Source organism: Choristoneura fumiferana, chromosome 25 (assembly GCF_025370935.1).
Source record: "Choristoneura fumiferana chromosome 25, NRCan_CFum_1, whole genome shotgun sequence".
Taxonomy (NCBI): Eukaryota; Metazoa; Arthropoda; class Insecta; order Lepidoptera; family Tortricidae; genus Choristoneura; species Choristoneura fumiferana.
In genome coordinates, this window is record NC_133496.1 from 5,841,566 (window position 1) to 5,853,753 (window position 12,188).

Here is a 12,188-nt window from a genome sequence, read left to right on the forward strand (position 1 = left end):
AGATCAGTTTATTATGAAAAAATAACTCTTCGCTTGGCTTCGCACAAATTCTTTGCTTGCCTTCACGCAACTTCTTCGTTTGGCTTCGCGCGAGCTCTCCGCTTGACTTCATGCAAGCTCTTCGCTTGGTTTGACGCAAGCTCTTCGCTGGGCTTCGCGCAAGCTCTTTGTTTGGGTTACTGTGCCCCAGCAGATTTTAATTGAAACACCCAGTAAGAGGCGTCATGGCTATGTTAGTCGTGACTGCGTGTGCTTGACTACACATAACATACGTTTATTTGTGTGTGTAAGTGCTTCTTCTTCGTAACGCACAGTGACAAAACGAGTCGTGGTTTGTGCTATATAAAACAATAAGTGTAATTGATAAAGATAAACTACCTACAACAGTAATTATAGGTATCTAAAAGACTAGATAAAAATATAAATCTTAATTGACTTAACTAACGACATTCATACAGTGATTCACAACATTTTATACTTACCTAACTTAATAACTTAACACAGTGAACTGCATTTACAATGCTTTCAGAATGTACATATATGTGTGAGAATAACGATCTATCTATATACTAATATAATAAGTTTAATAACGATCAAAGGTAACTAAGTACCTGTGGGGCAAGTAAAGTAAAAATATAAAAATATCATACCTACTTTCCAAAAAAAAAGTTCAAACGCCAACATGAATGCTACGCATAATGCATACGTAATACCCTATTTCTCCCTTTACGTAGTCTTTTTTTTTTAATAACCTCACTATCACACTTGCCCTATTGATGATTTGGCCCTGTTATACCTTTAAACCTATAATTTAATTATTTTGCAGATAAGGTGAAGGTTTAAGACGACCAGTGAAACTCAAAAAATAGGGTTCATGGAGTAACACCTAAAATGTTAAAATAATGTAAGGTGACCCGGGGCTATTGCAGCTGGGGGATATTGTATTTGAGCCCTCTGTTGGCGTCCTTACGACGTCATGTTCTTCTCGGCCATTTAACGTTGTGTTCGCCAGAAGACTGTCTTCACACTTGAGTTTCACTGGTCGTCTTAAAAGGTATATAAAATAAAAAAGTATCTTTGATAAAAAAAACATTTTGCTACTGCAAAACACAAAACTACAAAATTTGAGAGATACATTTTGTAAATATTTAAGACTTTATCGTGTTTGACACATCCGGAACATTCAGGAATCAAACATTGTCTAATAACTTACTTTAAATACTATCATACCAAAAAATATATAATACTATTTTTGTTTCATTTGTAAAAATAATCTCATTTCAGTTGCTATACCTACTTAAGCTATATTTGCACTTAGACTATAAGTAAGAAAAACTGTTTACGTACTCAAAACGATAAAAATACCTATCTAAAATTGTTTTCATTTCGTTGCATGGAATGCGGAATTCGAAGATACCAGTACCTACTAGAAATATAATATGCCACTTATAATGAGAATTATCACACTATCTAAAATATTAAGATACACCGATCACTCATCATATCATATATGTACGGACAAAGATAAAGTACTATAAAAGAACAGTGCTAGGTGACTAAGTTCGCATTGACTCAGAATCTGGGCCCAGGTGTACAATGAAGTAGGAATTAATGAATACTCTTAGTATTAGCGATTTTTATCGCTTGTCCATTTTAATTATGCAATTGGGTCCCGTTAGCATATTTCCATGTGGATATAAGTAACAAAAACCCAGTATCTGCTTACCGTTATTATGCGCGTATATGACCATCTGATGACCGATTTATGACAACACATCATTCAAAAATGTAACCATCATTTTTAAGTAGAGTAAGTTAGTTTTAGTTCTATTTTTATTTATTTTTGTTAATTATTGTATATATTACGTTTTATTCATTAAATAAATGTATGTTTTCACAAAAAAAATAAGTATAGGAAATATTTTATGCAGCTTCAAATATAAGGCTCAAATTATAAACTGTATTTTTTCTAATTTTTACTCTCACATTTCGAAAGTTTTTTACAGGTATTTTTGAGTGATAAAATTTAAAAATTCGATCTACTCTTAGCCCTTTATGTTTCTTGACATCGCGGATGGTTTCGTTACTTCTTCTGTGTATGACTAATTCTTACACGGCCTAAAGGCAAAAAGTCTTAGAGAGTGCGATAGTCTCGCCCATGTTTCTTACCCATAGCCTATTGCAGACTCAAATAACTATAAATTTACCTAATATTCATTAGCAGGTATACATCAATCTATTTTAACTATAGAAACCACTGTTACACAGTGTCTATACATGATATAAGTTTCGGTTATATATGTATATGCTATTGTCATAGTGTAAAGCTCATTATTTATTTAAAACTGATATTTAATCTTTGGAATTATCTTTGGGATGCATTGTGACTTTTAACTGAGATCTATATTCAATAATAATCCAACTTTAATTAATAATTAAAGCATGTAATTTACAATTATATTTTTTGTAACTGAATCTTATCAACCATTCCTTCTTTTTCCTAAAATATTTTTACAAAGATAATAAGTATAAGTATTTAAGATCAATAAATGTGGGGGAAAATTAAACTGTCTTTTATCTTGATAAGTGTAGTTTCTGTGAATTTTCTAAAAGTCTTGCCCCAGTTTGTTAATCTTACTTTACAACAAAAATACGTTTTTATTCCATCTCATTGGAGGTTTATCCTTAAGTTATCAACTTTAAATTATTGCCTTATTTATGCCAAAAAGTTACCTACAACGTGAATTAACATGAATATTTATTTGATTAGGTTAAAAATTAGACGGTGTTACTACACCGCTTACTAGCGAGACAGCACGCGACATTCTCATCGTTTTTAAACTCTTCTTTTACGCGGTTTTACTTGTAAATATAGCAACCATTTTGATCGGCTGAATCGAAGTCACTTTTAACGTACTTAAATATAATTCACTCACTCTGTGTTTCACTTCTAAATCTATGCTTTTACATAATTTGACAGCTAGAATTGTTTTTGTGTCGAACATGGGGGTTCCCAAAGGCACCACAACACTGGTGGTGGTTCGCGTTCTTCGTGTGATGGTGTCCGTGGGGTTGAACGCTGGGGTTTTTGTCCTTTATTGATTCTTTGTGGGGTTTTTGGTTGATGCAGGCTTTGTGTGGGGCTATTCGCGCCTTGAAGCGACCCACTTTGCCGGGTTTAGGGTTTTCAGTGATGGCTTCCGAGACGGTGCAGATCTGAGTGTGACTTAGTTCGTGAGCGTCTTGGTATTCAGTATCTGTTTCTGAAAAATGCATTAAATATTATAATATAAGTTAATACACTTTCGATTTTTACTCTATGCCTATTATTGGGTTCTCGAATGGAGATCGTGGGTCGGGAAGTTCAGCGTAGGACCTCCACCAACGAAATGGGCATCAATCCATTGAAAATGAAAAAAATGAAAAATGTTTATTTCACCAAAAATAACATTGTTATTTGTTACTTAAATTAAGGGTTGGGACTACCTATTAAGTAAACATTATACTTATATCAGGAAGCCCCGCTCCTCTATAACACTAGTTGTGGTTATAAGAAAAAAAAAGAAAAAAAAAGAAAAGGAAATTTTAAGCTATTATGCTTAATTATAGAAGTTGTGTGTGTGTGTGTGTGTGCGTGCGTGCGTGCGTGCGTACGTGCGTGTGTGTGTGTGTGTTTGTGTGTGAGTGTGTGCGTGTATATGCGAGTGTACGTGTCTGTGTATGTGTGATTAATTTTACCTATTTCGTCGGCATTGGTCTGGTGTTCGGCGTTGTCAAGGCCGACGTGCGCGCAGGCCGCGGGCGCGGAGTGTGCTGGGGACATGCGAGCCACGCACTGTAACGCATCGGCACGGCTGTAACAGACAGACCGACCCACGGACGGGGCCAGGGTGCGGTTGTCTGTTATAGCTAATTACGTCGGTTGGAATGTGCAAATATTAGATTGAGAATATATATATTTTTTTTCATATTCAAAAATGTCTACTAAAGTAATTGTTTTTCTGGTTGTTGGTATGAATTGAGCTGTTTAAACAGTCTGTAAAGTCAACTAATTTGGTTTCTGGGCCAATATGGACCCTTATCACAGTAAATATTGTTAATTGTCTATAAAATGTTTAACGAATGACGTAAACTGTCAATTTAACACGATTCTGTGGTAACTTAAGTATCAAATTGGTTGACTAAAAATTCTCGTTTTCAGGGTGATTATTTAAACTACAATCATCCCAGCACCTCCACCATTTTAACAAAACAAAAACTTTGCAACAGCAGTTTGTCCTTATCGCCTATTGCATATATTTTGCGAGTATCTATTAAGTAATTGTTAGTTACTAGCCTTTTCTCCTTACTCCGTCACGCGTCAAACATTAGGTCTGGCAATCGAATTGAATCCAGGATTTTGATGAATTACCATGGGAATTTTCAAAAATTAGATCTTATTTATATTTATGTTGTATAAATAACACTGTAACATGTATCTAGATTTAGTTGTTCAATTCTCATGCATACCGTTGGAATAAAGAAAAAAAAAGTAGCCTATGGTTATGGCTGAGTTACCACCAGATACGTGTGAGGATGTTTTGTGAGGAATGTTGTTTTCATGAACCAATCGAATACAAACCTGTCCACGCTCCACTATGGCTGTGCTGTTAATACTATACCATGATCATTTTTATTTATTTTTTCCTTCTGATATACTTTTATGTGTATCGAATATGTATAAAAAAGGTTTCTCTCTCTTTCTCTCATTAGTCGATTAAACTTACCGCTGCTTCTACGAAACTGGCATCCTCCGTTTCCTTGGAAGGGGGCGCGGTACCGTTTCTGCAAGGGGACGTCGCACTGTAACTACAGACCGACACAATTATACGTCACACTGCGAAAAACTGATACAATCGTGTCAACGACCGGTGTTCACTAATTAATGTGGTAAAAAAAACTTTAAAAACAGTTAGCTCATCATCATCAAAAACGTTTCAAATTTTTACTTATCAATTACCACTTCTTCCTTTCTCCCGCCAGCTTTTTGATTTCTGTATATGTTCCGGCGTTGACATTCTCCTTAATTTATTGATAGTAAAGTCTCGGTCTGTAAAGGCCAACAGACAATACACAATCTAAGTACAATCGGACCAACTGAGTCGTGACCCACTGTGGAACCTTTTCGTAGAAAAACTCATACAGACATCGCATTGTTTGACAAAGGAATTCATTGTGCTTCTTACCGTGAGAACGTTCTACAGTGGGTCAGGAATCAAATGGTTCGACTGTACAATGAAAAAGATGCGACAAAAATCTATGGAAACATTTGCCAAACACAATTAAAATATCTGGAAAAATTTACATGGATGCTCATTGAAACATGTCCATTTATTAGACAAGCGTGTTCTACCTTAGTCCACATCTTCGCTTACCATCAGGCGTGATTGTAGACATGGGGAAAAGCGTTACATTTTGATATCAGTAACTGACGATCCCGTTCCAAAACAGTCTCAGTGAAAAGTCACCGTGACTTTGTCACGTCTGTTACTCATATCACCACATAATATTGTCATACCATCCATAATCAAGAATATAACTTTTAATTACGTAATTTTAGAACAGGATTGTACCACATTGTTGTTGATTTTTTTTAGTGTTTTTTTATTAATTATGTTTTTTTTTACATTTTCTGGGTAGTATGCTTTGTAATTTAATTCGACTTTGTTTTGTATATCTATATCTATATATATAAAAGAAGAAACTGACTGACTGACTTATAGATCAACGCACAGCCCAAACCACTGGGGCTAGAAACTTGAAATTTGGAATATATGTTCCTTAGTAGATGTAGACGCGCACTAAGAAAGGATTTTTCGAACTTCCCACGGGATAGGGAAATATCTAAACTTTTTTCGCTTCTTTGTTTGTAGTCGAATCTCTGAAACTATTGAGCCGATTTTACAAAATCTTTCACCGTTAGTAAGCTACACTATCCTTGATTGACATAGGTTACTTTTTATCCGGGATAATGGAAAATTCCCGCGGGATAGAAATAAATAAATTCAATTTCGGAGCTGATTTTAAAAATTCTTACATATTATATGATATGACTATCCCCAAATGACAAAGGCTACTTTTTCTTCGGGAAATTACAAAATTCCCATGGGATGGAAAAAACTGAATTTAACTTCGGGGATGATTATATAAATTCTTTCATCAATAGAAAGCTACACTATTCCTCATTAGTATAGACTTTCTTCGAATTCATTCTTCGGGAAAATGCAAAATTCCCGCGGGATAGTAATAAATGAATTCAACTTCGGGTCTGATTTTAAAAGTTCTTTCAACAAAAGTAAGCTACAGTATTCCTGATTGACATAGGATACGTTTTTCCGGGAAAATGAAAAATTCCCGCGGGATAGAAATAAGTAAATTCAACTTTGGCACTGCTTTTAAAAATTCTTTCATATGATATAATAACCTCGATTGACATAGGCCACTTTTTTTTCGGAAAATCCAAAATTCCCATGGGATAGAAAAACTGAATTCAACTTCAGAGCTGATTTTAAAAATTCTTTCACTAATATAAAGCTACACTATTGCTGATTGGTATAGATTACTCTTGTTTGGGAAAATGCTAAATTCCCGCAGGATAGGCAGGTACATAGAAGTAAGTAAGACAATCCAAATTCGGAGCTGATTTTAAAAATTCTTTCACTAATAGTAATCTGCAGTATCTCTGATTGACATAGGCTGCTTTTCTACAGAAGAATGCAAAATTCCCGCAGGATCGAAATACTTAAGTCAATTCATCATTGGGGTTGATTTAAAAATATATTTTACCAATTGAGAGCTACATTATCCCTGATTGGCATACGCTACTTTTCTCCGGGAAAACGCAAAATTCCCGCGGGATAGCAAAAAGTGAATTCAACTTCAGGGTTGATTTATTTATAATGCTATACCTAACTCTACCTGAACAGTACCATGACTGGCTGACTGACAGACAACGCATAGCCAAAACTACTGGTGCTAGAGACTTGAAATTGGCATAGATGGACCTAAAGAAATAGAGAGGTGCACTAGGGAAAGATTTTTAGAAAATCCCACGGAATAGGAAAATATCTCAACTTTGTTTGTTGGGGGTAATCTCTGAAACTACTGAGCTGATTTAAATAATTCTATTACCAATAGAAAGCTACAATATCCCTGATGGACAGACTTCTTTTTTTTTAAATGCAAAATAAGTGAATTCAATTTCGGGGCAGATTTTCAAAATTCTTTCAATAATAGAAAGCTACAATATGTCTCTCATCGACAATTAAGAATATTAAAATAGATCAGAACAGTAATTCGTGTCCCGCGGGGACTTTACAATTTCTCGAGATACAATCCTATATCCTATATCGTGTAGGAAGTCGCTGGCGAAAGAAACGCATAGTACTTTAACGTCTTTAACGTTTCAGCGAAACAGGGTTTCAGAGTTGGTACGAATTATGAATGATTAATTACGTATGTCGGTTGATTTTTGAATTCCAAAATGTGCACCATCTGTCCAAAACAACGTCTTACTGTATTTATATTTCCATGTAATCCTCCAAAAAATCAATCAAAACAAGAAAAAAAGGATCGCAGAAAGTAAATGTATGTTAATTCTTACCCCAAATTTAACGCGAGCGAAGCCGCGGACAAAAGCTAGTAAAAATATATGTTATTTGATACCAATTAAATAAATATTAAAAAATATTTAATTTAATAGCAATGAGTTTATCATACAGGCATGTGGCATATTTTATCTTCGAGTATGCATGCTTCATTGCACGGATGAGTGAGCAAGCATTCATAACTTTCACGCTATCTCACTCGTTCTCAGGCAGCAGCAGGGCTACTACGAAACTCGAAACTCGAAGTTCGTGTCGTGCGGTCCCTCTCGCTCTCGTATTAAATAGTGTAAGTGTCAGAGGGACTGCACGACACGAACTTCGAGCTTCGAGTTTCGTAGTAGCCCTGCAGGCGTCATCCGATGTTCGATGTTCGCCACTGCCGAACACTCCCGACTGAGCCTGATTAGAGCCGAGTTATAGTCACAGCACAGCGTCGTGATTTGAGTAACAGAGACTGCGCTAGGCGCTAGGAACAGTAGGAACGTATCGTATATGTGATTTTGTAACGTTTTTTTGTGAAAAGTCACAGTGACACCTTTTGACGGTTCCCCTTGTTTACGCATATTTTATTATGTCATAATTCTATTTTGCATAATCTGTTTACGCAAAATAGAATAGTATTTATGCCGAAACTGTTTTCGCATAATAGTTTACGCAGAACTATCTTACGCATAACCAATGTAAGCCGAATGGGCTTTACGCATAATTTGTGAATTTCGAATATTGTTTAGGCAGAAAATTACTTACGCATAAATTAGTTACGCAGAAAGTTACTTTCGCATACTTAATGTAGGTAACTTTGAATATTGTTACCACCAATTTTATGTCTGGAAAGCAAATATTCATATGAATTTAACGACTCTGAGGCGAAGTCGACGGAGCACCGCTCCGCTTGACTTTGTCACCGTGACGTTATTTATCCCCCATGTCTACGTGATTGTCGTCAAACAAAATCCATACTTCCATACTAATATTATAAATGCGAAAGTAACTCTGTCTGTCTGTCTGTCTGTCTGTCTGTCTGTCTGTCTGTTACGCTTTCACGCCTAAACCGCTGAACCGATTTTGATAAAATTTGGTACAGAGATAGAATAGACCTTGGGAAAGAACATAGGCTACCTTATATTGCGAAAAAGAGGCTTTAAGGGGTTGAAATAGGGGATGAAAGTTTATATGGTGGAAGTTCGTCGCTGTCAAAGATAAAACTATGAAACTTGGCATTTAGGCACTTAATAAGAAATCCATACTAATATTATAAATGCGAAAGTGACTCTGTCTGTCTGTCTGTTACACTTTTACGCCTAAACCGTTGAACCGATTTTGATAAAATTTGGTACAGAGATAGAATAGACCTTGAGAAAGAACATAGGCTACCTTATATCGCGAAAAAGAGGCTTTAAGGGGTTGAAATAGGGGATGAAAGTTTATATGGTGGAAGTTCGTCGCTGTCAAAGATAAAACTATGAAACTTGGCATTTAGGCACTTAATAAGAAATAAGTCTATATTTGTTTGAGCTTTTTTGAAAATTCGACCCTTTGAGGGGATGAAATAGGGGATGAAAGTTTATGTGGAAGGTCGTCATTATCGAAGATAAATCGATGAATCTTTATTAAACTTGCCATTTCGGCACATGAAAAGAGATAAATAGATATTTGTCCCCAAGTTTTTTAAAATTCTTCCTGTGAGGGGGTGAAATAGGGGATGAAACTTTATATAGGAGATCGTCATTGTCGAAGATAATTCGACGGTTCTTTATGAAACTTGGCATTTGGGCACGTGCTAAGAGATAAATACATATTTGTTCGCGCGTCTTTAAAACTCTTCCTGTGAGGGGTGAAATAGGGGATGAAACTTTATATGGAAGATCGTCATTGTCGAAGATAAATCGATGGTTCTTTATGAAACTTGGCATTGGGCTACTTATAAGAAATAAATAGATATTTGTTCAAGCGTTTTTGAAAATTTTACCTGCGAGGGGATGTTAGCAGAGGGGATGATGCAGTGTTAGTAGAGCCTTCTAAGCTCATAGGCAAAATGTACGCAATGTGGGGTCATTTTAGATGGCGTATTCACATAGACAGTCAGACATGAAAAATTATGATTTTCAGATTTTTCTTATTAATTGTGCTATTTATAAGAGCTACCTTTATGCAAAATTCCAAGTTTCTACGACAGCCGGAAGTACCCTATAACTTTTTCTGTTAAGTTTGGAAACACCTTTTTAATGACTGTAGCTTTTGATTGCCTTGACTTAGAGGTTTGATAGACGGACGGACGGATAGCAAAGTAATCCTATAAGAGTTCCATTTTTTCCTTTTTAGGTACGGAACCCTAAAAAACATTTGCTCCGGCGCTTTTCAAATTTCAACCTATTCACTTGAAAATATGGGGATGAAAGTTCTTAAGGAATTTCAAACAAATTAGAATAGAATAGAATAGAAGACATTTATTCACATTCACAAAGACACACAAATACAACCAAACTAAAAAACAACAACAGCAAACACAAATAAAACAAAAAAAAAAAAAAAAAGAAATACAAAAAATTAAAATATATGATTTTGTGTGTGCTCGCAAAAGTGAAACGAATTACTACATATAAGTATATTTATCGGAAATATGTGTAGCTATGCTTAGTAAAAATGCCGTCTTAATTATAATCCTACCCTCCTAACTTACAATAAAGGACGTAAGGTGTCAAGAGTTCACTATGAAGTAGTCCTTTTGTGTTGGCAGGGTAGAATACACGTCGTATTGCTAAATTGTAGCTACCCGCAAAATATTTATGTTTTACCAAAGAACATCGGGTGGATGGATGGATGGAAGAACAAAAAAAAATAGTTTATATTTATAGCAATGTATTAAAATAGGTTATTTTCGGTAAACCGTAGAAGTTTCTATGTACTATTATTGGCAGAATAGGTATCCTAAATAAATTAAATACTTCCCAAAATTACTATTCCACGCGGACGAAGTCGCGGGCAAAAGCTAGTAGAAATAGAAAATAGAAACGTTTATTCGCTAATTCGCAAATAACATATTATAAGTGCACAAAATAAAAGCAGTGCAAAAACACAAGCCTATTTCTGTGTATTAAAAAAACTAATGAAATATTCCCGATAAATTTTAACACAAGGTACAGGCTGGATGATGATGAAGCAAATGTATATTCACCAAATAGGGTTAAAACTGTCAACATCGACAGTGCGGGCTGTGTTGGTAGCGAGCGACTCCGCGTCCGCCCACCCGCCGCCGAAACTCGTCGAGTTAGATCTTGAACCTGTGAGGAACGGAAAATTCGATAGTTCAACGATTTACGAGTGCTGACAAGGCGTTAATGTACCTATCTTTTGACTTCAACTAACGTATATGAACACACAAACTAGTTTGCTAATATGTAGTTTGGAACTTGAAACAAAAGATTGGTTTTATTTTCTATCCCATTTGAATTTTTCTAAAAATAATGAAAATCCATGATCCTAGAGCGATATTCTAGTTGCACTGTACTCGTATTACATTGATCATTCGTATTTATTTTAATAGTATTAGTTATAATTTCTACTCTCTGTTTTAGCAATTTGCTTTACCCTGTTCATATTTGTGTCTGGAGGTATATACCGCCATAAGACCGCCTTTTTACTGTCTACTCTGTTTATAATTTTTTTAAGTCACAATATTGAATTCTGGTGTTCAATACACAATATTAAATCATCATCCCAGCCTATATACTTCCCACTGCTGGGCACAGGCCTCCTCTCAGAACAAGAGGGCTTGGGCCGTAGTTCCCACGCGGGCCCAGTGCGGATTGGGAACTTCACACGCACCATTGAATTGCTTCGCAGGTTTGTGCAGGTTTCCTCACGATGTTTTTCCTTCACCGCAAAGCTCGTGGTAAATTTGAAATGTAATTCCGCACATGAATTTCGAAAAACTCAGTGGTGCGAGCCGGGGTTTGAACCCACGACCCTCTGCTTGAGAGGCGATAGGTCAAACCACCAGGCTTAAATAAATAATTTAATTCAGAGGGACAAGGATTTCGCTCTCGTATTCACAATCTGTTTCTACCCTTATCCCTTTTTAGCTTGACTAAGAGATGTGGCGAAAGTGTCAATGTAGATATTGTGATTCCGAATGGCTTCGACAATACGAGTTATAATGGCCTTAGGGCGTATTCCTTATAAATCAAGATTACAATTACCTCGAGCCTTCTCTGTTCTGTTGGGTGAGTTGGCTATGCTCCTCCTGGCGACATCCTGGAAGGTGACAGGCGAGTAGATCCGTCGCTCCTCTGTCGGAGACATGACAGTCGGCGTGGCTGGGCTTTGAGGAGTCCGGAGTGGGGCCGTCGGGGAACGACCGAGCTGTTTCCCTGGAAACACATGATGCGGGAGTAATCAACTGAAAGTAATATCAGTGCCCGCCGAAAGAAACGAAACTGCAGTAGGTACACGATTAAATGCAGTAGGCGAGATCTTAAGAAATTTGCTCGTTGTTTAATTAATTACAACTAATAAAGTTATTAAAACCAATTACTACCGAAT

General features: G+C 36.1%; 1 protein-coding gene across 3 annotated transcripts in view; it reads right to left on the reverse strand.

The window, feature by feature from the left end:
* Window positions 1-1,716: 1,716 nt before the first annotated feature.
* Window positions 1,717-12,188, reverse strand: part of Gyc88E (Guanylyl cyclase at 88E) — a 136,059-nt gene continuing 125,587 nt past the window's right edge. For 2 of the 3 annotated variants that reach the window (XM_074107496.1, XM_074107497.1), the window contains exons 13-17: window positions 11,846-12,016; window positions 10,822-10,927; window positions 4,767-4,848; window positions 3,739-3,835; window positions 1,717-3,263 (exon numbers count right to left, since the gene is read on the reverse strand). In XM_074107496.1, coding sequence (XP_073963597.1) covers window positions 2,965-3,263; window positions 3,739-3,835; window positions 4,767-4,848; window positions 10,822-10,927; window positions 11,846-12,016 — 755 coding nt within the window. In that variant the 3' untranslated portion in view covers window positions 1,717-2,964. Of the gene's footprint in view, window positions 3,264-3,738; window positions 3,836-4,766; window positions 4,849-10,821; window positions 10,928-11,845; window positions 12,017-12,188 lie in introns of those variants that run through there. The other variant, XM_074107498.1, reaches the window with a different exon arrangement.